Source organism: Sciurus vulgaris (assembly GCF_902686455.1).
Source record: "Sciurus vulgaris genome assembly, chromosome: 3".
Classification (NCBI taxonomy): domain Eukaryota; kingdom Metazoa; phylum Chordata; class Mammalia; order Rodentia; family Sciuridae; genus Sciurus; species Sciurus vulgaris.
In genome coordinates this window covers 53,924,469-53,951,861 of record NC_136463.1, presented here as the reverse complement: position 1 = coordinate 53,951,861, position 27,393 = coordinate 53,924,469, and the positions used below count along the sequence as shown (strand labels likewise).

Sequence of the window (27,393 nt, the reverse complement as noted above, 5' to 3'; positions counted from 1 at the left end):
GTTAACTGGAGTTTTAAAACTTGATTTTCTCTTATAAAGCTTGCTTATTCTTGTTTATTATAGAAGAGTCATACTTTAGTTTTTAATTCATGCACACACATAATTGGAATTATTCTGTGCATATAATTCTCATCATACATTTTCCCTCTAATTGTATCTCATTACTTTTTTTTTTTCACTACTGGGGATTGAACCCAGTGCCTCTGGCATACAAGGCAAGCGCTCTCCACAGAATAACATCCCTAGCCCTTTTTAATTTTATTTTATTTCGAGACAGGGTTTTTTTTTTGTTGTTGTTGGTTTTTGGTACTGGGGATTGAACTGGGGGTTCTTTACCACTGAACTACACCCCCGGCCCTTTGTTGGTTTTTTGCTTGTTTTGTTTTTATTTGTTTGTTTGTTTTTAAAATTTTGAGACAGGGTCTTACTAGTACTCAGGCTGGCCTTGAACTTGTGATCCTCCTGCCTTAGCCTCTGGAGTAGCTGGGATTACAGGTGTGTGACCATTACCATGCCAGGCTTCTCTAATCTTCTCACAGGTTTATACTCCCACCCTTTTGTCAGCATGCTACAAAAGAGAAGCTGCACCTCAATGGTTAAGTTGTTAAGTGCTATATAATCTTTCTTCGGATTTCCAGAACCCAGACCATCTGGTGACCTCTGTACTGCGCCTTCTCAGTCTTCATGCATCAACTAACACAAGTATGAAGACCGCAGGGCTGGGGATGTGGCTCAGTGGCAGAGTGGTTGCCCAGCATGTGTGGGGCCCTGAGTTCCATCCCCATCGCCACGCACACAAAGCAAGTACATGGCTGTGAGCTTTAACTTGCAGAAAAGAAATATGTCTATTTTAGGAAAATCCAGGAACTAGTCTATAGGAGGTCAAGGTCCACTGTGATGTGGTGCTCAGGTCAGAAAAAAAGAAAACAAAGGAGATACTTGCTCTGGGTGATGAAGACCATGATCTATGTGTATCATCCTGCCCCTTGTCTCCATGGATCTCTTTTCTGTGACAGTTTGACATATTTGACTCCATGGAAATGTTATAGACCAGGCTATATGGGCAATGACTAAACAGACTCCATTTTACCTTGAGACTTCATGTTATGTAGGAAATGCTTCTCCCATGGGAACACCCTGCCTCTGTACCCATCAACAGTTGCTTAGCATGACATGTTTGGCAACACAAAATGGCAATTCTTGTATAATGAAAAATTATTCTTTTTGATTTCTAGTTTCCTAAACAATGTACCATGTCAACAGTGATTATCTAGATGTTAATAACCATTCTTTAATTTGTACCTAAGTAAGGTCATTTTGACCCACTTCCCCCTTCTGCTAATGATTTCAGATCTCATACTGTTAGTTTGTAATTTTAAATCATAGCAACAGACACTTATGATTGATGTATTGATTTGTGATATCAAATCAATACATCAATCATAACCCTATGGTCAGGGCTGTTCTCCCAATAGCCATTTTTGGGGCATTGTGTGAGACAGTCAGCCGACCAGCTTAATAAAAACTCTCAAATTTGGACTTCTCAGTGGTGACTGCTCTGTTCTTAAGTTGCACCCCACAACACTTTCCCTCTAAATGAAAACACTTTGTGTCCTTGAGTTCTGGAAGATAAAGCTATGAGGACAATAGCGCCCCGCCCCATCTTCTTCAGGGCTTTAATACACCCAATTCTTTCCTACCAACTCTTGTTTCCAGATTGGCCTTTAAACTGTGATCAGCACAGACCTGATTCTCGCAACACTTCCAACTTGTCCCAATGCTCCTTCCATCACATCACACTTGGGTCACCTTTGCCTCTTCCCAGCTGGAGCCCCAGGTACTGCAGCAGTTTGTGCTGTGTTCCCAACCCAGAACTTTCTTCAAGGTTGGAGACTTCTTGGAACCTTCACATCCTCTGGGAATCCCGTCTGTTGCTCCCTCGGCCCTCTGGGCTGAGGAAACTCTGTGGGGCCCCCTAGGCCCTTTCGTCTTTGTCACAGGCCTGACCACCAGGAACCCCATGGGGCCTCTACAGTGGGCTCCTGGTCTGAGCACATCACCAGACATTTCTTCTCTGTGATTCTTACCCTTTACCCCAACCACCCCCAAATGTATCTGGGATTTCTGATTCTGTCCCTGTGCAGTCAGATGCTGGTGTGAGGGTGAAGGGCACTCAGCACCACATTCCCTTCCCTTCTTTCTCTCCTCTGTGTCGGGGAATGAAGAGCCCTGCCCTGGCAGACTGAGTGCCAAACTCCTTCCTGTTCTCCACGGGGCCTAGACTTTTTGAAAGTATAAGTAAGTCAGCAAGAGTTTATCCTTTTTTTTTTTTTTTTTTTTTTTTTTTAATGTGTTCAGATGTGCCACCTTTTTCCCTGAAGCATTGAATGCAGAATACTTGGAAGAGTGATTGGAGATAGGGTTGAGGTTTAATAGGAAAAGCGGTAAGAAAGAGGGATGGTATTTCAAAATATTCTTTCTTGGCAAGTGAAAAGATTCAAGTTATATCACAGTGGCACAAAAATAATTTTGAACTGAAGACATTTAAGAATCAAGAGATGCAGAGAGAGTCAGACCCAAAGTCTCCACTGTGCGCCCCCACCACCCATGCCAACCCACTTCTGACTAATAGCAGAAACTTCTGGAGTGAGACTACCATAAAGCATTTCTTTTTTCTTTCTTTCTTTATTTTTTTTAAAATATTTTTATAGTTTTCAATGGGCCTTTATTTTACTTATTTTTATGTGGTGCTGAGAATCGAACCCAGTGCTTCACACATGCTAGGCAAGCACTCTACCACTGAAGCTACAACCCCAGCCCACCATAAAGCATTTCTTTTGGGTTATTTCACTCCCAGGAAGGAGACCAAGAGTGAAACTACCATAAACCCCCTCTTCATGCCACGGGCACCTGCATAAACAAACATTACCATAAATAATCTTATCTCCTGTTTTGTTTCCTCTAAAAGTCTATTTGTTGTTCTAAAGAAACTCATTTATTCTTCCCTCAGAAGCCTTTCTCTTCCCACTCCCTTTCTTCTGTTAAATTGGGTATATAAACCCCTACCTTTAGTTATTGACCTGAGCCACTTTTCATTGAGTTACCACGTGAGTATGGGAATAAGCTTTGTTTTTGTTCTCACAAATCTGTCTTCTGTCAGTTTAATTCACAGCACCACCCCCACAAAATGCACTTAACAGGGTGGAAGAAAACTTTTCTGACATAAGCAATAATTTGAGTCTGTCTTCTTGATGTTTTAGGATAGTTCTGAAGAACTCCAGCTGCAACAGAGAGATTCTAGTCTTAAAGAAACCATCAAAGTCAGGCAGTTTCTAGAAACCTCCTAATGAGCTTATTTGCTTGAACCCAAAGGAGGTCTGGAGTTTTGGTGAGTGCTGAGACCAGCTCAACCCAGGTCTCAATTCCAATGCTAAAAAAGAAGGACATTAGTGAGAATGTCCTGTACACCCTCTATTTTCAGGGTCAATGACAACACAGTGTTAGTCTCTTTTTTCCTGTTTTTTGTCCCTGTACTTACATATTTTTGTTTTCCACATAATTATACTGACACTGTGCATACTATTTTGCATGTTTAATTTACACCATTTATTAGTTAAACACAAATTTATACTGTGAATATGAGTATTCATTTTAGGCCTGGAAGCCTGGGTGTGTGTGGTGCTGGGGACTGAATCCAGGGCCTTGCAAATGCTTTACCACTGAGCTGCACCCCTAGTCCATATCCTAAATTCTGGTACCTACAGAATATTACATCACATAGACAAATCACATACCATGGGAATAACTGATGCTTGTAAGTTTTTGTAACTAGGCCCCTCCATTTGGATAATAAGTTCTTTTCTTTCTTCCTAGTACTAAGGATTGAGCCTAGAGTGCTCTACCACTAAGCAAAATCCCCAACCCTTTTCATTTATTTTTTTAAATTTTGAGACAGGGTCTCACTAAGTTGCTAAGGCTGGCCTTGAACTTGAGATCCTCCTGTCTCAGCTTCCCCAGTAGCTGGAATTATAGGCATGTGCTGCCGCGCCTAGTGACCACAAGAGTTTCTTTAAAGGTTTTAATACAACACATTATTGTTACAGTAAGTATCTATGGACATAAATCTTTGTGCTAGGATCCTGACTTACTTCCTCTGGGTAATTTCCTAGAAGTAGGTTTGGTTAAACGGTTCATTCAGCTGGAAGTGGTGGTGCCTGCCTGTAATCCCAGCTACTAGGGAGGCTGAGGAGGAAGGATCCCAAGCTTGAGACCAGGCTGTGTAATTTTTTTTCCCCAGATGATTATTTAATTTGTAAATATCGTACAAATTTTAATAGCTTAAATTGTATACATGGCCAAATAAAAACTTGCATTAATGACTGGTGGGGCTTGTGTCAGAATTAGGGTTGGGCTCCTTTTCCTTACTGAGGCTATAGAATTGATAATGGTCTGTACTTTCCAGGAATAGACACTTGATTATTAAATAACTGCAAAGACATACTCATTTTACATATACACTGAGTCCCAGAGAGAATCAGTACTCCTGCCTTAGGTCAGAGACCAATTACAGAAGCCAGATCCAAACCCTGTCTTAGCCAGTCTGAGGGCGGAGGATGACCCTCAGGCCTTTGGCCCCTGTGACTCCACAGTGAGGAAAGAGTGAAGGTCTGTTGGCTCCAGAGGAGGACCCACAGGAGTGAAAGGCCTGCAACTTCCTGTGTGCAGGTCAACAGGCTGGGAGGATGGTCTTGGACTGGCCTGTGAGGAGCTCCCGGGCACCATCTTATGGACTGGCCAGGCCAGCCAAAGCTAATCACTCGACTTCTTAGAGATGGAAACCCAGTTAAGCCTAAGTGGTTCAGAATGGAGCAGGGACCAGGACTAGGCTTCCCACTCTCCCTGGGCTTCAGGGCACTCTGTGCCCTGATGCCCAGCACTGCACTTGGAACTTAAGGCCCTCAGGACCCTATGCCAGAGTCAACTGTTTCACATAGCCTACAGGACGGAGCCAAGTCTGACCTACAGCAAAGGCTCAGGAATGCTCCCAGCAGTGAGTTCCCAAGGGCCAAGGAAGGATGTGCCCAATGGCTCTGCCCTGTGAACCCTTCCCCCAAAAGGGGCTGGGCTGTCGCTTCCAGCCCCAAGTAACAGGCCACAATGAGGGGACGGACAGCAGATAATGTCCTCTCCTAGCTTGGCTGTTCAAGGTGGGTCTCTCATGCTTGACAGCTCTGCCCTAGTGGACACCTGTTTCCCTCTTGATGTAAGAAAGGCCTGGGTCAATAGTCTTAGCCCTCATAGTCTGCCCTGCCCAAGCCATTAGCCCTGTTTTCTGTTTCCTTTCCCAGGGGTTACAACATACTTCTCAATTCCCAAGATCGCCTGAACTCTAGTCTATGGGGGATTATGCCAACCATGCAGGTTGCTCGGTGGGCTTCAGAAGCCCTTCTCAAGGAGCCAGGCTTTGAGCTGCTCATCAAAGTAGTCCTTAACTCGCAGGGCACCTTCACCTCATTAACCTGGGTGATAGGTGTCTTCCCCAGCAGTGAGCTCAGAAAATCCTCCACATCCTTCTGTAGGACCCAGATATCCCCCTCCACTTTCCGGATTACAGTCATCTGACGATTGCCATGTGTGACGTCCTTGTAGAGGTGGATGTTGCGCATTCGAGAACGCCGCACAAAGTAGGGCAGGTTGGGTAGGGGATCTCTGGGAGGCTGCCAGCCACTAGGGGTGGGATAAAGTTCATGCTTTGGGGGCTCTGGGATGCTGGTGGGAGGTAACAAAGCGCACCACAAGGCGATACTCATCCACAGATTCCACGAAGCTGGGGTAATCAGGAGGCCCCTGGGTCTGGCTCTGGTGCCAAAGCGCCAAGCCCCGCGGCACTCCAGGGCCGCAGTCCCGCAGCGACGCCCGGAACGCGGCCGCCGCCATCTTGGCCTGCCCCTGCGATAGCCTCTGCGCGCGCAGCCGGCCTGGTCCCGCCGCCGCGCCCGCGCGCACCGCCCCGCCCCCGCGCACCGCCCAGGACCCAGGCTGTGCAATTTAGTGAGACCATATGTCAAAATAAAAATTTAAAATACAAAAGACCATGTATAGCTCAGTGATAGAATGCTTGCCTATCACATGTGTAAGAGCCTGGATTTGATCTCCAGTATCGGGGGGCGGGTAGTAAATACATTTCAAAACTCCTCTTTTTGCCGAGGACTAACTTCCATGGAGTACATACATTTAAAATAAACTTAATAAACTTTTACATATGTGAACACCCAAGTAGCCACTGTCCAAACCAAATAGAACATTTCCAACACTGCAGTCGGAGTCCCCTGGGATCTCCTCCCAGTTAAGTCTTCCCCCACCCCTCAGTGATGACCACTATTATGGTCATGAATACGTTTGTCTATGCTTGAACTTAATTTAAAGAGAACCACTAGTATGAACTCTTGCCTTTGACTTCTTTGTTGCAACATGTTTGTGAGATTCATTTATGTTATTGCACATATTCAGAATTTCTTCTCTTTGGTTTGATTGAATGTACCAGACTTATCTATTCTCTTTGATCAGACATTTGAATTGTTTAAAGTTTTTATTACAAATAAAACTGTGCTGAGCATGTGGTGAGCATTCTTGCACAGATATTTTGGTGGATGTGTGCACTTATTTCTGCTGAGTATATACTTAGGAATGAAATTGCTGGTATGTCTAGGCTTAGCTTAATAAATAACTGTCAAGGGGTTTCCAAAGTGGTTGAACCAATTTATAAGTAATATTTGAGAATTCTAGGGGCAGCTGGTGCAGTGACACATGCCTGTAATCCCAATGACTCAGGAGGCTGAGACGGGAGGATAGCAAGTTGAAGGACAGCCTCAGCAATTTAACAAGGTCCTAAGTAAATTAGTGAGACGCTGTCTCAAAATAAAAAATAAAAAAAAAAGAAAAGAAAAGAAAGGAAGAAAGAAAACTAAAAAGGAGGGTGCTGGGGATGTAGCTCAGTGGTGAAAGTGATGAAACACCCCCGGATTAAATCCCTAGTACCAAAAACAAATAAAATAAGTTCCCAGGGGTCCCCATCATTACCAACATTAATATTATTCTTACTTTTCATTTTAGCCATTCTGGTGAATGTGCAGAGGTATCTCATTGTGGTTATAATTTGAATAAGCACATTTTAATTATGAAAGCAACATATATATGTAGAAAATCTGAAAAGTACAAGAAAGAAGAAATCCAGAACTATTCATATCTGACCATCTTCTTTCTCTTTCCTGAGTTCATTGGATTTGGGCTTTGTACATAAAATTTTAGGGTTGTACTGATTTATACTTCTGTGCAAGAAAAGTATCCCTTTTTTTCTGAACTGGGATTATCTTAAAACTTGCTGTGAATTTTGGTATCTCATTAGATTTTATTTAGCATTTTTTTTCCTAGTGAGGTTGGACTGCCTAAATTTTTTATTGCTATTGCTATTAACTTTCTTTCTAAATTGTCTCATTTTTTTTGATGAGGCAGATTTGGACTATCACATCTAGTAAGAATAACATTATAATCGAAGTTTAAACAGTAATGTCATGCATTAATGGATATGTAAAAAAATTGAGATAAGATTTTAGCAATCAGAATATAATGTAATTTTAAAAGGAACATATGCTTTAACCATTTCTAGTTTCTTTGCCTCCAAAGCTCAAGAGTCAGCATAATAATATTCCCAACAATATTATTGAAAAAATTGTAAAAATGCATATAATTATTTCCATAAAGACCCAAAGGGGATTCTTCATTGAAATTCTTCCTGAAAGCAATAAAAGATTGTCTCTTTAACATGACAAAAGGCAACTGTTGAAAACCAAAAGTCAAAATTACACTTAATGGAGAAGTGTGAATTGTTCCTCTATAAAACAGGAATAAGACAAGGACATATTATTTCCCTTACTTATCTTGGCTCTAAAAATTCTGACAAAGCTATCTGAGAAGAGAAAGAAAGATATACACAAAGAAAGGGAAGGAGTAAAACTATCATATTTTGCAAATGAAGTGAAAATCACTTCAAAATTACTAGAGATAATAACTGAATGCATCAGAAAAAACAAGATGCAACACTAATTCAGGAGACTTCATTTTCATGATAATGCTTCTTTCATCTTTGTTGCTTCTCCCCACTTTTTTTTTTTTTTTTTTTTTTTTTTTTTTTTGCCTTTTCTTTAGTAAAGCTTCGTAATTTTATTGCTGCAGGTCCTAGACACTTCTAATTATTTTTTCCACAGGTATTTAAAGGCTTTTATTGTGATCATAAATGAAATATTTTTGTCAGTTTATTCACTTTTCTTTTTCTAAAATGTTTAAAATAAGGCATTGATTAGTGTTTTGATTTTGAAGCCAGTGAATGGCTTAAGTAGCTTCTAGGTCCAGCAAGTCTGCTTTTCCACTGCTTCTCCCCAAATAATTAACCAACTAAGTTAGATGCTTTTCCTGGAAAGAAAAATAAAGGAAAACATCAAAGAACAACACCACTTGAACAACCTCCCTATTAGTATCTTTCTTTAGGTTTACAAGGACACCTAGTGACCTATGGCCAACATGAAAACCAACAGTCAAGAGAAATGATTGCTGTAAGAGTTAAGGACCACTGCTTCCTGCCTCCATCTCTTCCCATATAAGCTTGTGCACCTGTGACCCTGGCTAAGGGACTTGCATCAAAGCCCTCTGTGTTCTACCTGCTGGCTTGCTGCCATTAAAACTCCTTCTATTCTCATCTCACTGTTTTTTTGTTTGTTTGTTTGTTTGGTTGGTTGGTACCGGGGATTGAACTCAGGGGTACTCGACCACTGAGCCTCATCCCCAGCCCTATTTTGTATTTATTTAGAGACAGGGTCTCACTAAGTTTCTTAGTGCCTCACTTTTGCTGAGGCTGGCTTTGAATTCTAGATCCTCCTGCCTCAGCCTCCCAGAGCTGCTGGCGTGGCCACCAAGCCTGGCTCCCATCTCTCTGCTTCTTGAGTCTTGTCTTCATCTGGTGGCAGCAGAACTGGACCTCCCCGGTTACAGCATAGCATTTGAATTTTTTCGGAATTGTCTTTCATTTCCATTTTTTTACTCATAAACATCAGTTATTTATAGTCACTGATGATAGAGGTACATCACATGTGTACAGCATTAACATCTTGTTTAAGGAAGTTTGAAAACTGCTGGGTGTCGCGGTGCATACGACGTGTAATCCCAGCTGCTCAGGAGGCTGAGGCAGGAGGATTGTGAGTTCAAGGGCAGCCTTAGCAACTCAGTGAGACCCTGTCTCTAAATACCATACAAAAAGAGGCTGAGGATGTGACTCAGTGGTTAAGTGGCCCTGGGTTCAATCCTTGGTACCAAATAAATAAAGTTTGAACACTTATTTTCCTGGCTCTCAGGTTGTTATGCTGCTATTCTTTTTTCTCTTCTACCTTTTATGATATCTTCATTTTATTCGTGAAGGTGCTGGGGATTGAAACCAGAGCCTCACACATGAGTTACACCTCCAGCCCCTTTTGTGATAACTTGAATGGTAACTGCCTGAAAGGTGTAGTAAGGGGTTTTAAATTTAGGCAGTAAAACAAATCACTGGTTCTTGGCATACAGCACAATTACTACTTGGCTACAGAATTTTCTGCTAACCGTGACCTCCAATTTCAGATGTCCAGCCTCAGAATAGTACAGTTATTCTGGTTATATATTATTTGTTTGTTTGTTTGTTTGTTTGTTTGGTACTGGTGGTTAAACCCAGGGGTGCTTTACCACTGAGCTACAGCTCCAGTTTTGTTTTGTTTTTGTTTTTGTTTTTGTTTTTGAGACAGGTTCTCACCAAGTTGATTACAGTATAGGCTGACCTTGAACTTGCCATCCTTCTGCCTCAGCCTCTCAAGTCACTGGGATCACAGGAACTACTGTGCCCCAAGTGCCTGACCGGTTTTGTTTTGTTTTTTAATTTATTTATTTATTTTGATTCATTGTACACAAATGGGGTACAACTTGTTTCTCTGGTTGTACATGAAGTAGAGTTGCACCATTTGTGTAATCATACAGGTACACAGGGTAATGATGTTTGTATCATTCTGTTATTTTTCCTTCCCTCCACCCCTCTGACTGTTATATATTACTTTGCAACAAAACATTCCAAAGGAGCTGGGGATAGCCCAGTTTCAATTACCAGCACCACAGAAACAAAACAAACCACCCTAAAACAGTCACTTAAACAAAGTTACATTGTAGTTGCACAAGGTTCTTTGCTGTGGAAGGACCCACCTGAACAATCCTCTCTGAGATATATGCAGTGGTAGCACATCTGTGGCCTGAACTAGACTGGACAGTGGGGGGAAGCATGTGGAACTGAGCCCTTAACCTGTGGGGTCAGAATTGAATTGAATTAGAGGAGGCCCAATTGGTGTCTGCTGGAGAACTGCTTTAGTGTGTGGGAACACACCACCCCTACACACCACACACACACACACACACACACACACACAGACTTTGATGTCAGGAATACCTAAAATGCTGATTTTTCCTATCCCAAACTGCCGTCATCTTTGGAGACTGTCTACCACATTCACATAAGTTGCAAAAATACTTGAGACAGAACCAGGTCAGTGAGGGGTAGTTTTAAAATTTCCACTGTAGACTGTCGTCTAGTGCAGTGTTTCTCAAACTACATTGTGAATACAGATTGCCTGTGGATCTTGTTCAAATGCAGTCTCTGAATCTGTGGTCTGGGAGGCGCCCAAGTGTCCTGCTGAGCTCCCAGGTGATGCACTACCTACTCTTCATCGTTTTTTGTTTGTTTGTTTGTTTTCAGACTTTGCCTGGAAAAGTTCCTTCCCTGGCATTAACTTTTTCGCCCTAACAGTCATCTTGCAATGTAATGCTCATACCACACAATTCATCTATTTAAAGTGTACAGTTCAATAGTTCTTTTCTTGGGGGGTGGGGGTACTATGGATTAAACTCAGGGGCACTTAACTACTAAGACACATTCCCAGCCCTTTTTATTTTTATTTGCTTGAAACAGTATCTTGCTAAATTGCTGAGGCTGGACTTGAACTTGCAATTCTCCTACCTCAGTCTCCTGAGTTGCTGGGATTACAGGTGTGCAACAACGTATCCATTTCAATCATTCTTAATTTATTCAAGGAATTGCACAACCATCACCATAATCCATTTTAGAACACTTTCATATCTTCAAAAAGAAACCCCACACCCTTTATCCATTACCCCCATGCCCTCCTCAGTCCTAAAAAGCAACCATAGAATCTACTTTGTCTCATGTTTTTCCCTATTCTGGATGCTTCATGTAAATGGAATCATACAATATGTGTGTGTCTTCTGTGTCTGGTTTCTTTCATTTAGCATAGTGTTTTCAAGGTCATGTTGTAGCATGTATCAGTACTTCATTATCTCTTATGGTGGAATGAAATTCCACTGTATCCTTATACCAAACTTTATCCATTCATCAATTGATGGACTTTGGGGTTGTTTCCACTTTTTGGCTTTTATGAATAAGGCTATACATGTGCGTATTTTGTGTGAACCATGTTTTCATTTCTCTTGTGTGTGTATAAACACTATGCATACAATTCCTGGGTCAACATGGTAACTGCATTGTGCCTCTTGAGGAACTGCCATACTGTTTCCAAAGAACTTACATCATTCTGCATTTCCATCAGCAGCATATGAGTGTCCCAATTTCTCAACAACCTCACTCTAACCTGTTCTTATCGATCTTTCATATTATAGCCATTCTAGTGGTTGTGAAATGATATCTTGTTGCAGTTTTTTAAAAATATTTTTATATGTTGATAGACCTTTATTTTATTAATTTATTTATATGTGGTGCTGAGGATCAAATCCAGGGCCTCACACATGCTAGGCAAATGCTCTACCACTGAACCATAACTCCAGCCCCTCTGACCGCAGTTTTAATTTACATTTTCCTGGTTGCTAATAACGTTGAGCATCTTTTCATGTGTTTTTGGCCAATTTTTTACCTTCTTTAGAAGACTAGCTATTTAGATTCTTTGCTCATTTTATTATTATTTATTTTTGAGAGAGTGTCTCTCTCTATTACCCAGGCTGGTCTCCAACTCCTGGGCTCAGATGATCCTCTCACCTCTGCCTCCAGAGTAGCTGAGACTACAGGCATGAAACATTAGGTTCATTTTAAAATTGGGTTATTTAACTTTTTAAATTTTTTATTGGATCGATTGATTTATTAGGTAGTGGGGAATTGAATACAGGGTCTCACACAGGCTAGGCAGGCTTGCTCAACCACTGAGCTACATTCCAGTCCTTTTTATTTTAGGACATGGTCTCCCTAAGCTGCTGAGGATCTTGCAATGCTGAGGCTGGCCTTGTACTTTCCTGCCTTGGCTTCACAAGTACCTGGGATTACAGGGGTATACCACCATGTCTGACTTCAAATTTATTTTTAAGTGATACATAAAAACATAAAAATTATATATATATACATATACATATATATATACACATATACATATATGGGATACCATGTGATGTTTCAATATCTATATCCACTATATACCTATATACACTGCATGATATTTAAATAAGGTTAAACATGTTTTCTCAAACACTTATTATATATGGTGAAAACATTAAAGTTTCTTTCATCTAGCTTTTTGAAATATACAGTACTCATTGTCATTATCTATAGTCACACTACTGTGCAATAGCACACCAGAACAGCTTACTTCCACTAATTGTAATTTAGTGCCCCTTGATTAACATTTCCCCATCCCTCCCTCCCTCATTTGTTGTTTTATTATTGAGTCATATAGAGACAATTTTAAAAAGAACAAGCTGCTAACTTCCTAGAAGCTGATGTTTTACTCATTTCCAAACTTGTTTTTGAACTGCCTACATTTTTTTCTTCTTCTTAGAATTGCATTGGAACATTCATGTGAAGAAAACGCAAACAAATTTAACAGCAGAAATTTCCTTTACCCTCAGTCGGCTAGAACCTAGAACAAGGAAGGGGGCAAAAAAAGGTCAATGTTCATAGGATCCATTGAAGGTGCTTAAAAGGTGTCAGTTGGGTTCTTCACTATTTAAACAAAAACTGTGAGTCACAGCCCTGACCCAGAGAGCCCCAGGCAGAAACCAGGATTAGATGAATGGCTTGGGGAGTTGATCTTTGACTCAATTAGGCTGAATCAATCTTGTCATTGAGTTCCCAAGGAAATTCAATTACAGTTCAAGTGTAGGAAGCCCGGTAATTGTGGCTTAAGTAGCAGAAATGGCAGGTGGTCGATAGAAGCCTGGGGATGGGTTTGACTTCACAGTCCCCAACTCTGTAGTGAGAAGAAAAGGCAGGAGAGTGAAGGAAAACAAGAGGTTTGTGGAGTTGAGAACTGTCCATGAGAGGTTTGCCCCAATCCCAGGGAACTCTGGACAGACAGGGCACTGAAATGGCATTGCTCCCAAGCCTGCCCACCCAGTTAACTGGCCCTGACTTGGGTAGTTTATAGGCCAGAGGGGCTTATGGGCAGGAACACGAGGCCTTCCCAGGAACTCTCAGCACTGCCATCTTTAGCTGAGTTGAGCTGTTTGCGTTGCCAGAAACTGTATATCCAGGCCAGGGCCAAGGCCAGAGCATGGAGCGACAAGAAGTGGGCCCTGTGGAGAGAGCAAAAGTCATGTTGGATGGAGAGACCACTCTCAGGGAAAAGGACATCTCTAGCTATTTCTCTACTAAACTGAGTCATGGAAGTGATGCTCCCTCTACTGGGTGACTTAAGTATTGCCAGGGCGTCTGTAACTCAAAATCAGAAACTACAAATAAAAAGACTGATAAATTCCACTAAATTAATAGCGACAACAAACTTTTTTTGTTGCAAAAACATTCATAAATACAGTGTGTTATCATTTTGTAGCACGTTACCATTGGGGTAATTTGGGTAAAGGGGATATGAGATGTGCCATATTTCTAAACAAGTGTTAATATGTGACTATATCTCAGAATAAGATGTCAAATTAAAAATTACAAATAAGGTCAAAAGACATACAACAATCTGAGGGTAAACATCTCCAAGTCATATCAAAGACCAAGGGCTTACTTTCTAAACTACAAAGAGCTTCCAGAAATTAAGAAAAAATATTGGCCCAATTAAAAAAAAAAAAAAAAAAAAGCAAAGGTCATGATGAGATTATACAATATATATATATATTTCTTTATTTTTAATTTATTTTTATTGTAAACAAATGGGATACATGTTGTTTCAGTTTGTACATGGAGTAACAGCATACCATTTGCATATTCATATATTTACATAGAGTAATGATGTTTGATTCATTCAGTTATTTTTTCCTCCCCCCCACCCCTCCCACCTCTCTTTTCCCTCTATACAGTCCCTCCTTCCTCCATTCTTGCCCCCCTCCCATCCCCCATTAAGTGTCATCATCCGCTTATCAGTGAGATCATTCCTCTTTTGGATTTTTGAGATTGGCTTATCTCACTTAACATGATATTCTCCAATTTCATCCATTTGCCTGCAAATGCCATAATTTTATTATTCTTTATAGCTGAGTAATATTCCACTGTATATACACACACACACACACACACACACGCATATATATATATATATATATATACCACAGTTTCTTTATCCATTCATCAATTGAAGGACATCTAGGTTGGTTCCATAGTCTGGCTATTGTGAATTGAGCCGCTATGAACATTGATGTGGCTGTATCTCTGTAGAATGCTGATTTTAAGTCCTTTGGGTATAGGCCGAGGAGTGGGATAGCTGGGTCAAATGGTAGGTCCATTCCAAGTTTTCTAAGGAATCTCCACACTGCTTTCCAGAGTGGCTGCACTAATTTGCAGTCCCACCAGCAATGTATGAGTGTACCTTTTTCCCCACATCCTCTCCAACACCTATTGTTGCTTGTATTCTTGATAAACGCCATTCTAATTGGGGTGAGATGGAATCTTAGTGTAGTTTTGATTTGCATTTCTCTTATTACTAAAGATGTTGAACATTTTTTCATATATCTGTTGATTGCTTGTACATCTTCTTCTGTGAAATGTCTGTTCATTTCCTTAGTCCATTTGTTGATTGGGTTATTTGTATTCTTGGTGTAGAGTTTTTTGAGTTTTTTGTATATTCTGGAAATTAGTGCTCTATCTGAAGTATGAGTGGCAAAGATATTCTCCCACTCTGTAGGCTCTCTCTTCGCGTTGCTGATAGTTTCCTTTGCTGAAAGAAAGCTATTTAGTTTGAATCTGTCCCAGTTATTGATTCTTGCTTTTATTTCTTGTGCTATGGGAGTCCTGTTAAGGAAGTCTGATCCTAAGCCAACAAGGTGAAGATGTGGACTTACTTTTTCTCCTATAAGATGCAGGGTCTCTGGTCTAATTTCAAGGTCCTTGATCCATTGTGAGTTGAGTTTTGTGCAGGGTGAGAGATAGGGGTTTAGTTTCATTCTGTTGCATATGGATTTCCAGTTTTCCCAGCACCATTTGTTGAAGAGGCTATCTTTTCTCCATTGCATACTTTGGCACCTTTGTCTAGTATGAGAAAATTGTATTTATTTGGGTTTGTGTCCGTGTCCTCTATTCTGTACCATTGATCTACCTGTCTATTTTGGTGCCAATACCATGTCGTTTTTGTTACTATTGCTTTGTAGTATAGTTGAAGTTCTGGTATTGCGATACCCCCTGTTTCATTCTTCCTGCTAAGGATTGCTTTAGCTATTCTGGGTTTCTTATTCTTACAGATGAATTTCATGATTGCTTGCTCTATTTCTGTGAGGTACGTCATTGGGATTTTAATTGGAATTGCATTGAATCTGTATAGCACTTTTAGTATGGCCATTTTGACAATATTAATTCTGCCTATCCAAGAACATGGGAGATCTTTCCATCTTCTAAGGTCTTCCTCAATTTCTTTCTTCAGTGTTTTGTAGTTTTCATTGTAGAGATCTTTTACCTCTTTGGTTAGATTGATTCTCAAGTATTTTATTTTTTTTGAGGCTATTGCAAATGGAGTTGTTTTCCTTATTTCCCTTTCAGCTGTTTCATCGCTTGCGTATAAAAATGCTGTAGATTTATGTGTGTTGATTTTATAGCCTGCTATTTTGCTGAATTCATTGATGAGGTCTAGAAGTTTTCTGGAGGAGGTTTTTGGATCCTCTAAATATAGAATCATGTCATCCGCAAATAGTGACAGCTTAAGTTCCTCGTTTCCTATTCGTATCCCTTTAATTTTTTTAGTCTGCCTAATTTCTCTGGCTAGGGTTTTGAGGACAATGTTGAATAGAAGTGGTGAAAGAGGACATCCCTGTCTTGTTCCCATTTTTAAAGCGAATGGTTTCAGTTTTTCTCCATTAAGAATGATGTTGGCCATGGGCTTAGCATAAATAGCCTTTACAATGTTCAGGTATGTTCCTACTATCCCTATTTTTTCTAGTGTTTTGAGCATGAAGGGGTGTTGTATTTTGTCAAATGCTTTTTCTGCATCAATTGAAATAATCATATGATTCTTATCCTTAAGTCTATTGACATGATGGATTATGTTTATTGATTTACGAATGTTGAACCATCCTTGCATTCCAGGAATGAACCCCACTTGACTGTGGTGCACAATTTTCTTAATATGTTTTTGGATACGGTTTGCCAATATTTTGTTAAGGATCTTAGCATCTATATTCATCAAGGATATTGGTCTAAAATTTTCTTTCCTTGATGTGTCTTTTCCTGGTTTGGGTATGAGGGTGATATTAGCTTCATAGAATGAGTTTGGTAGGGTACCCTCCTTTTCTATTTCCTGGAATACTTTGAGAAGTATTGGAATGAGTTCTTCTTTGAAGGTCTTGTAGAACTTGGCTGAGAATCCATCTGGTCCTGGGCTTTTCTTGGATGGTAGATTTTTAATGGCATCTTCTATTTCATTGCTTGATATTGATCTGTTTAAATCATGTATGTCCTCCTGGTTCAGTTTGGGAGGAGCATATGTCTCTAGAAATTTGTCAATGTCTTCGGTACTTTCTATTTTGTTGGAATACAGATTTTAAAAGTAGCTTCTCATGTTCTGTATCTCAGTGGTGTCTGACGTGATATTTCCTTTTGCATCATGTATTTTAGTAATTTGAATCTTCTCTCTCCTTCTCTTTGTTAGTGTGGCTAAGGGTTTATCTATTTTGTTTACTTTCTCAAAGAACTAACTTTTTGTTATGTCAATTTTTTGAATAGTTTCTTTTGTTTCAATTTCATTGATTTCAGCTCTGATTTTAATTATTTCCTGTCTTCTACTACTTTTGCTGTTATTCTGTTCTTCTTTTTCTAGGGCTTTGAGCTGTAATGTTAGGTCATTTAATTGTTGACTCTTCATTCTTTTCTGGAATGCGCTCCATGCAATGAATTTCCCTCTTATTACTGCTTTCATAGTGTCCCAAAGATTTTGATATGTTGTATCATCATTCTCATTGACCTCTAAGAATTTTTTAATCTCCTCCCTGATGTTTTTTGTTATCCATGTTTCATTCAATAGCATATTATTTAGTCTCCAAGTCTTGGAGTAATTTTCTTTTTTTATTTTGTCATTGATTTCTACTCTCAGTCCATTATGATCTGATAGAACACAAGGCAGTATCTCTATTTTTTTGCATTTCCTAAGGGCTGCTTTGTGGCATAACACATGGTCTATTTTCGAGAAGGTTCCATGTGCTGCTGAGAAGAAAGTGTATCTGCTCATTGATGGATGGAATGTTCTATATATGTCTATTAAGTCTAGGTTATTGATTGTGTTATTGAGTTCTATGGTTTCTTTGGTTGGATTTTGTTTGGAAGATCTATCTAGTGGTGACAGCGGTGCATTAAAGTCACCCAGAATTATTGTGTTGTGGTCTATGTGATTCTTGAAATTGAGAAGGATTTGTTTGATGTACAGGGATGCACCATTGTTTGGGGCATAAATATTTACTATCGTTATGTCTTCCTGATTTATGGTTCCCTTAAGCAGTATGAAATGTCCTTCTTTATCCCTTCTGACTAACTTTGGCTTGAAGTCCACTTTATCTGATATAAGGATGGAAACCCCCGCTTTTTTACTGAGTCCATGTGCATGGTAGGTTTTTTCCCATCCTTTCACCTTTAGTCTGTGGATGTCTTTTTCTATGAGATGAGTCTCTTGCAGGCAGCATATTGTTGGGTCTTTCTTTTTAATCCATTCTGCCAGTGTATGTCTTTTGATTGAGGAGTTTAGGCCATTAACGTTCAGGGTTATTATTGAGAAAAGATTTGTATTCCCAGTCATTTGGCTTACTTTTGGTTTTTAAGTTGGCTTGGTTTCTCCTTTGAGTGGTTTTTCTCTAAGGTAGTTCCTCCCTTTGCTGACCTCCATTGTTGTTTTTCATTTCCTCCTCATGGAATATTTTGTTGAGAACATTCTGTAGTGCAGGCTTTCTATTTGTAAATTCTTTTTTTCTTTTTTTTCTTTTTTTCCTTTGAAAGGACACTAAAGTTTATTCAACCTGTTGGAGAAGATTAAGTCCAAAGTCAATAGATATCTTTTATTGCATCACTGAATATCAAATTGACTCTCCAGGACTGTTGTTTCTGTGGCTGGATAACTCTTAGATCTTATTTATCAGCCTGCTGAACTGTTCCTTTTTCAGAAACATAAATACCATCCAAAAATTTTCTGATATCTTTGTTTTTCACTGTTGTGGCTTGCTGAATTAAAGCAGCTGAATTTGAAACAAGTTCAATATCATTTCCTTCAAGGATTAATTCATCTTTCTGAGCTTGAGACACTGAGCAAGCAACACCTGTCCTCATACGAACCCTGCGGATATATTTTTCACCCAAGAAATTTCGGATTTCAACAAGAGACCCATTCTCCTGAATAACAACATTGATGGGGAAGTGAGCGTACACAGACCTCATCTTGTAACGAAAGCCCAGTGTAACACCCTTGATCATGTTCTGTACATGACTACAGATCGTGCGAACAGTGGCCAATTCCTTCCTATTTCCCCACCATTTGTCAACCCGAAGCCTCTTCTTTTTCTTTCCAAGGAGGCTGAGTTCTACATTGATATGATTGAAATCCCTCCGGAGGGTTCCTCTTGGGCCCTTCACAATAACTGTGCGTCCCTTCAGAGTAATGTCGACATTTTCTGGTATGTCGACAGTCTGATTGCTGAGAATGGTCTTCATTCTCGCAGTAGATGCGGCAAAAAGAGCCTATTTGTAAATTCTTTTAACTTTTGTTCATCATGGAAGGATTTTATTTCATCTTCAAATCTGAAGGTTAGTTTTGTTGGGTATAGGATTCTTGGTTGGCAACCATGTTCTTTCAGAGCTTGAAATATGTTGGTCCAGGCCCTTCTAGCTTTTAGAGTCTGGGTTGAGAAGTCGGCTGCTATCCGTATTGGTCTCCCCCTATATGTAATCTGATGCTTTTCTCTCGCGGCCTTCAAAATCCTATCTTTATTTTGAATGTTAGGCATTTTCATTATAATGTGCCTTGGTGTGAATCTGTTGCCATTCTGTGCATTTGGTGTTCTGTAAGCCTCTTGTATTTGATTTTCCATTTCATTCTTCAGGTTTGGGAAATTTTCTGATATTATTTCATTGAATAGGTTGTTCATTCCTTTGGTTTGTATCTCTGTGCCTTCCTCAATCTCAATAATTCTTAAATTTGGTCTTTTCATGATGTCCCATAGTTTTTGGAGATTCTGTTCATGATTTCTTACCATCTTCTCTGTTTGGGCGACTTTATATTCAAGATTAAATATTTTGTCTTCATTGTCTGAGGTTCTGTCTTCCAAGTGGTCTAGTCTGTTGGTGATGCTTTCCATTGAGTTTTTTTTTTTTTTTTTTAGAACAACTCAGCAAAATAAAATTCCAGTTTATTGTTGGACAACATTGTTTCACACATACATCAAACAGGCCAAAAAAATAAACAGCAACTTCATAGACAAAAAAAGAAAAAAAAAAAAAAAAAAGAAACCTTTTTATCTTTGGCCTTTTTAACCATCTCATACACGCCAACTACTTATAGTACAGCTAAAGTACATACACAAAAAAAGTTACTGGAATGCTCAGAATAAGATTGTTTTTTTTGTTGCTGTTTTTGCTTTTTTTTACAAGGTTTTTTTTCTCCTTTGAGATTATAATGAACATGGTCACACCACAAGTAAAGTCAGAAGTAGGACAGAGAACACTCCAAAGGCTGGTTTGGTCATCCGAGATCATTAAAAATGGCTGACCCCTAACAATATGTACAAAAATATAAAATGTAAATAAAAAATACAAACAAATTTTCCTTTTTTAAAGTACTTTTAAGAAAAAAAGCAGGGCCTTGGAAGTTTTGGTTCTCTTTTTTTTCCTCCCCTGTTGCAAATTCACGTTGTGGTATTGGTTGGGTGGTGGAGAGCGCGTGTCATCTGCGGGTGGCACTGTCCGCGGTGGGTGGGCGGGCGGGCCTCTCTACTCGAAGGTGACCACGTTTAGATTCTGAGACGGGAAGTGGAGGGTGAATAGGTCACGGTGGCCTTTTTTTTTTAGTTTAACTTTTCCTTTTTTGCTGTCTAGTCATCCTCATCGGTCTTCTGCTTCTTGGTATCAACATCATCATCCTCAGTCATCTTCAGCTGCCCGTTTGCCTGTAGCTGCCTCAGCCTCCTCATCTTCGTCTCCATCCTCTTCCTCGCCATCACCTTCCTCCTCCTCCTCCTCTTCCTCACCACCCTCTTCCTCTTCTTCATCTACCTCATTGTCAGCCTCCTGCTCCCCATTTTCCTCATTAGCATTCCCATTAGCAGGGGCATCTCTTCCATTCTCTGCCTCCTCCACAACTTCCTTCTTCTCCTTTAAGTCCTTGGTGGTGATCTCAGAGCTAGTGTCCATGGCCGCGACTGACATGGTGGGGCACGCTGGTGAGCCGATGCAGTGGGTTAAAGAGGAAATGAGAGTTCAGGGACTCTGGTGACAAAGCTGCCGGAGTCTGCGGCGGCAGAGGTGGTTGCCGCCAGCGAGGCTGAACCCAGGAACAATGCAAAGATGGCTTTTCAGAGCAGCCAGTCCCATTGAGTTTTGTGTTTGGTTTATTGTCTCCTTCATTTCAAGGATTTCTGTGTTTTTTTTTTTTTTTTTTTTTTTTTTTTTTTTGAGAAATTCTTTTTTGAAATGATCTTTTGCTTCCTGCAGGTGCTCTTTCAGCTTACTGGTATTATCATTCATTGCCTGCATTTGCTCTCTTATCTCATCCTTTGCTTTGCGAATCATCTTAATCATGTATAATCTGAAGTCCTTTTCTGACATTTCTTCTAACACTGTCATTGGATTCTATTACTATAGAATCTAGATTTGTTTGGATCATTTTCTTCCCTTGTTTTTTCATGTTGTTCATGTATCTTCCCCTCCAACAGTGCAGATCTGGGGTATTGCAGATTTCCCCCTATAGGCTTATAGTGGCCCTATAGGTTTCCAAAACCCTTTCTTTAAGGGGAGATCAATATTAGCAGTGCCCAAATCAGACACTATGCAATCCTAGACCAAATAGCCCCTATGGGGACAATAACAAAATTGTCATAATAAACAAAATGAGTTCAAATGTTATCTTCGGTAAAACAAACAGGTTTGCAGTAAGGTCTGCAGTTTCTAATGGAGGACAAAGAGGATGCAGAGGGATGTAGAATATGGCTGTTAATGGGATAAGAAAAGAATATACAGAAGTTCTAGAAAATAGAAAGGGTGAGAGTGTAATCAAAAGAAATCGGATGTTAGCATGCAAAAAAGGAAGAAAGAGACTTTGAGGGAACAGGTAAACAAAAGGAAAAGAAAGCAAGAAAGTAAAGAAATAAAAACTTAAATTTTTTTAAAAAGGAGAAAAAAGATCTACTGTATAACAGTCATATACTAATGAAACCTCCCAGTGTTCAGTAGCCTGATGTATGAGAGGTACCTGACAATGAGCTTCAAGCCTCCAGCAGGCGTCTCAGGATGGGATTTGCCCCACCCAAAGATCGGAGCTACGGCTTCCAGGATTATCCAAGATGGCCGCTCTGGCTTTGAAATGTGTTGGCAAATGGGGAGCTGCAGCTCAGGGGTGGACGTGGTCAGCTGGAGGTCCTGGAGACAGGATGCAGTTGGTCCGGCAGGGGTCCTGGAGGTCCAGTGTGTTTGGTGTAGTTGTGGGATCCTGGAGGCCGGTGCAATCAGTCGGTCTGGGTTCCCGGTGATAGGGCTCAGTCAGTTGGTCTGGGGGTCCTGGCAGCAGGGAGTGGTCAGTTGATGTGAGGGCCCCAGAGGCAGGGAGTGGTCGGGCTGAGGGATCCTGGAGATGGGGCTCAGTCAGTCCGGCCAGGGGTCCTATGGGGCCTGGCTGTTGTCTCAAAATGGCGGCAGCCACGTGTAATCAAACCTGCAGGTACTGTGACAGTGAACTTCCAGGCGACAGCAGGCAGCTGGTGCTCCACTGGCGGTCTGCGGTCAGTCTGCTGGCAGCTGTTGGACGATTGGGAGGTGAACCTTGAGCGTTGGGTGATGGATAGGGGTAAGGTAGGCGATGGACAGGCGAGAGGCAAGCAAATGGCGGATGATAGACGCCTGACAGTGAGCAATCTGCTTTCAAAAAAGGCGTCGATATGCTGGCAGATTGCAGGTCATCACAGCAGACAAATGGGGTAAACACCAGGGGATCGATAAGCAGCAAAAACTGCCTCACCGAGAAACAGATATCCTCTGCTTGAATCCGGTGTTATGGAGTGACAAGGAACGCAGCCTTCCTCTAGTCCGCCATCTTGGATCTCCCTACTATATATATATATATATATATATATATATATATATATATATATATATATACATTTTTTTTTTAATTCTAGTTGTAGATGAACACAATACCTTTATTTCATTTATTTATTTTTATGTGGTGCTGAGGACCAAACCCAGTACCTCATATGTGCTAGGCAAGAGCTCCACCACTGAACTACAACCACAACCCCAGTATATATCTCAAGCACATTAAAAGAAGTGAAATGCAAACTAAAATGATAGTGAGACACAATTTTTTTTTCTAACTAACAACTTTTAGGGAAACACTCTCTGCATGTTCTCTTTGATGCAGCCTAAAGGATGAATCTCTAAGTTTTGTGCAGGAGATACAGGTCCATGCAAAAAATTATGTAAGTACAAGAATATTCATTCATTCACTCTCACAGCAAAAGGGAGGAAACAATCCAAGCGTCCAGTAATGAGGGAGTGGTAAATTATGGTCCAGTCATATAGCGGACTAAATCTATAAGCCACTGCTACGTGGCACACCTGTGATCCCAACTATGGAGGACTGAAGTAGGAGGATTGCAGCTTCGAGATCAATCTGGGTAATTTAGCAAAACCCTGTCAAAATTAAAAGAAAAGATTCCCAGACTTACAGATGGTCAGTAAAGAAGGGCAGAATGAAGCCCATCCCCCATCTGTGGTAGAGGCAGATGAACACAGAAACTCAGGGATCTGTGGCTGAAATAGTTGAGTTCAACAATATTAGTGAAGAAAGCAACCTTAAAAATGGTCTGTTTGCTTGTTTTTGTGTTTCTGAGGATCAAACCCAGGGCCTCACACATGCTGGGCAAATGCCCTAGTAAGCTACATCCTCACCCCCATAGTTCTGTACTTTTATTTTTCAGACAAGTGAGGGCACCTAAGACCAGAGCAGGGAATGAATTCACTTGTCTGATGATTCATAGTGAACAGTGCAAAATAATCTCTGGAACTCAGACAATTTGATTTCTAAGGAAAGCAGCTCTTCAGCAATAAGTCTTCATCACTGAACAGGTGGCATGCATCAGGTGAGGTTGGGTACTGTCCAGAAAGTTGATCATCACCCCATAACTGAGTGGGTTACAGGTTTTACATGGAATTTAGCTTCAGCATCTTGGATATTTAAGACTAGCAAGGCCAGAGAGTGACCTTCACTGAATGGCCATACATCAAGGTGACAGAACATGGGACATCAAGGTGACAGAACTGTTCTTTTTTTCAGTCCTGGCAAGGCTGGGGAGACCCATGGAGATGGAGGAGGTAGTTCCCCCACTCAGGGGCAAAGGGACAAGGGAAAGTTCTCAGGGAACTAGGAGAAAAAAAAGCAGACTGAACAGATAATTGAGGATAACACATTGTAAATAATTTAAGCCACTTTCAATGGACATATTTCTAAAACCCTGTCCTAAAAAAAGCAGAGCCCACTGAACACAGATCAACTTTCCCAATGACTTGATACAATCATTATAAAAATAAGTCACCCTGAACCAGGAGCCGTGTTGCATGGCTATAATTCCAGCGACTTGGGAGGCTGAGGTAGGAGGATTGCAAGTTCTAGACCAACCTTAGCAGCTTAGTGAGACTCTGTATCAAATAAAACATAATAAGAATAAAAAATAAAAAGGACTGGGGATGTAGCTCAGTGGTAAAATGTCCCTAGGTTTAAACTCCTGTACTCCCTGCCAAAAAAAAAAAAATTACCCTGGATTATGACACAGGATGGTCACCGGGGTACCTACAGTATGAAAGTGAGTCTTTCCTCCTCATGCTAATAGGCTTTTCTTTTTAAGCTCTTGTGTTTGCTTTTTGTAGCCTGTCTGTCCTTTGTTTCTGTTGTCATCTCCCTAGACTGGCAGCACCTAAGTCTAACTTAAAAGATTTGGAGGGCCGCGCCGCGTGGGCCCCGAGTCTTCAGGGGGCCGGGCCCTGGGGCGGGCAACAGCAAGACTGGCCTTGGTGGGAGGCTCGGCGGCCTTCGCATCGCTCCGCCTGGGCCGGGCGGGCCGACACGTGGTGGGCACCAGGAGGCGCTGGGCTGCGGGCACATGGTGGCGTGGCTTGTACACCCACGTGGTGCCGCTCGGTCTGGGAAAGGAAAAGTATATGAGAAGACCCAAGTTGTTACGTTAAAGGGAGGTTCCCCCCCCTGAGATGCCTTCAGATCTTAATTCAAAATAAAATTGAATTAAGTTCAGAATTTCCGAAAGACTATGCACAACTAGTTGACTTTTTAAAACAAATGGGCTTAACTAAGGCCGGTAAAAATCAAGGTGACCCCAAGAAAATGGCTCCTCCACCAAAGGAGGTAGAAGAAGATAGTGAAGATGAGGAAATGTCAGAAGATGAAGAAGATGACAGCAGTGGAGAGGAGGTGGTCATTCCTCAGAAGAAAGGCAAGAAGGCTACTGCAACTCCAGCAAAGAAGGTGGTAGTTTCCCCAACAAAAAAGGTGGCAATTGCCACACCTGCCAAGAAAGCAGCTGTCGCTCCAGGCAAAAAGGCAGCAGCCACACCAGCCAAGAAGACAGTTACACCAGCCAAAGCAGTTACAACACCTGGCAAGAAGGGAGCCACTCTGGGTAAAGCATCGGTAGCAGCCCCTGGTAAGAAGGGAGCTGTTGCCCCAGCCAAGGGGGCAAAAAATGGCAAGAATGCCAAGAAGGAAGACAGCGATGAGGAGGAGGAGGATGACAGCGAGGAAGATGATGATGAGGATGATGAGGATGAGGATGAGGATGAATTTGAACCAGCAGTGATGAAAGCAGCAGCTGCTGCCCCTGCCTCAGAGGATGAGGATGATGATGAGGATGACGACGAAGACGATGAGGACGAGGATGAGGAGGAAGAAGATGACTCTGAAGAAGAAGCTATGGAGATCACACCAGCCAAAGGAAAGAAAGCTGCTGCAAAAGCCGCACCAGTGAAAGCCAAGAGTGTGGCTGAGGAGGATGAAGAGGAGGAAGATGAGGATGAAGATGATGATGAGGAGGAGGATGAGGACAAGGAAGATGAAGATGATGACGAGGAAGAGGAGGAGGAGGAAGAAGAAGAGCCTGTCAAAGAAGCACCTGGAAAACGAAAGAAGGAAATGGCCAAACAGAAGGCAGCCCCTGAAGCCAAGAAACAGAAAGTGGAAGGCACAGAACCAACTACATCATTTAATCTCTTTGTTGGAAACCTGAATTCTAACAAATCTGCTCCTGAACTAAAAATTGGTATCAGTGAACTTTTTGCAAAAAATGATCTGGCTGCTGTGGATGTCAGAATTGGAACGACTAGGAAGTTTGGCTATGTGGATTTTGAATCTGCTGAAGATCTGGAAAAAGCCTTGGAACTCGCTGGTTTAAAACTTTTTGGCAATGAAATTAAACTAGAGAAACCAAAAGGAAAAGACAGTAAGAAAGATCGAGATGCAAGAACACTTTTGGCCAAAAATCTCCCTTACAAAGTCACTCAGGATGAATTAAAAGAAGTGTTTGAAGATGCCATGGAGATCAGATTAGTCAGCAAGGATGGGAAGAGTAAAGGGATTGCTTATATTGAATTTAAGACAGAAGCTGATGCAGAGAAAACCTTTGAAGAAAAGCAGGGAACAGAGATTGATGGGCGATCTGTTTCCCTCTACTACACTGGAGAGAAAGGTCAAAATCAAGACTACAGAGGTGGAAAGAATAGCACTTGGAGTGGTGAATCAAAAACTCTGGTTTTAAGCAACCTCTCTTACAATGCAACAGAAGAAACTCTTCAGGAAGTATTTGAGAAGGCAACTTTTATCAAAGTACCCCAGAACCAAAATGGCAAATCTAAAGGGTATGCCTTTATAGAGTTTGCTTCATTTGAAGATGCAAAAGAAGCTTTAAATTCCTGTAATAAAAGGGAAATTGAGGGCAGAGCAATCAGGCTGGAGTTGCAAGGACCCAGGGGATCACCTAACGCAAGAAGCCAGCCATCGAAAACTCTGTTTGTCAAAGGTCTGTCTGAAGATACCACCGAAGAAACCTTAAAAGAATCATTTGACGGCTCTGTCCGTGCAAGGATAGTCACTGACCGGGAAACCGGATCCTCCAAAGGGTTTGGTTTTGTAGACTTCAACAGTGAGGAAGATGCCAAAGCTGCCAAAGAGGCCATGGAAGATGGTGAAATTGATGGAAACAAAGTTACCTTGGACTGGGCCAAGCCTAAAGGGGAAGGTGGCTTTGGGGGTCGTGGTGGAGGAAGAGGAGGCTTTGGAGGCAGAGGTGGCGGCCGAGGAGGCAGAGGTGGATTTGGCGGCAGAGGCCGGGGAGGCTTTGGAGGGCGAGGAGGCTTCCGAGGAGGCAGAGGGGGAGGAGGAGACCACAAGCCACAAGGAAAGAAGACGAAGTTTGAATAGTTTCTTCTGTCCCTGTCTTTCCCTCTTCCATTTGAAAGAAAGGACTCTGGGGTTTTTAAACTCTGTTACCTGTTCAATGACAGAGCCTTTTGAGGACATTCCAAGACAGTATACAGTCCTGTGGTCTACTTGGAAATCGTATAGATGACATTTCAAAGGAGATACCCTGTTGGTTTTGACTGGATATTCATATAAACTTTTTAAA

The 27,393-nt window shown here is 41.2% G+C and overlaps 2 protein-coding genes and 2 pseudogenes across 4 annotated transcripts; 1 reads left to right on the top strand and 3 right to left on the bottom strand.

Moving 5' to 3' along the window:
• Positions 1-5,006: 5,006 nt before the first annotated feature.
• On the bottom strand, positions 5,007-5,938 carry LOC306655948 (large ribosomal subunit protein mL49-like; annotated as a pseudogene). The gene has a single exon. The product of its transcript is annotated as a large ribosomal subunit protein mL49-like (transcript).
• A 12,675-nt stretch (positions 5,939-18,613) lies between these two features.
• LOC306657047 (large ribosomal subunit protein uL6-like) lies at positions 18,614-19,229 on the bottom strand. The gene has a single exon (XM_079132700.1). It carries the CDS (start codon positions 19,205-19,207, stop codon positions 18,629-18,631), a length of 579 nt encoding a protein of 192 aa, XP_078988826.1. The 5' UTR covers positions 19,208-19,229; the 3' UTR covers positions 18,614-18,628.
• A 1,084-nt stretch (positions 19,230-20,313) lies between these two features.
• On the bottom strand, positions 20,314-20,932 carry LOC306656907 (prothymosin alpha-like; annotated as a pseudogene). The gene has a single exon. The product of its transcript is annotated as a prothymosin alpha-like (transcript).
• A 4,136-nt stretch (positions 20,933-25,068) lies between these two features.
• LOC306657511 (nucleolin-like) lies at positions 25,069-27,393 on the top strand. Its single transcript, XM_079133583.1, has one exon. It carries the CDS (start codon positions 25,101-25,103, stop codon positions 27,186-27,188), a length of 2,088 nt encoding a protein of 695 aa, XP_078989709.1. The 5' UTR covers positions 25,069-25,100; the 3' UTR covers positions 27,189-27,393.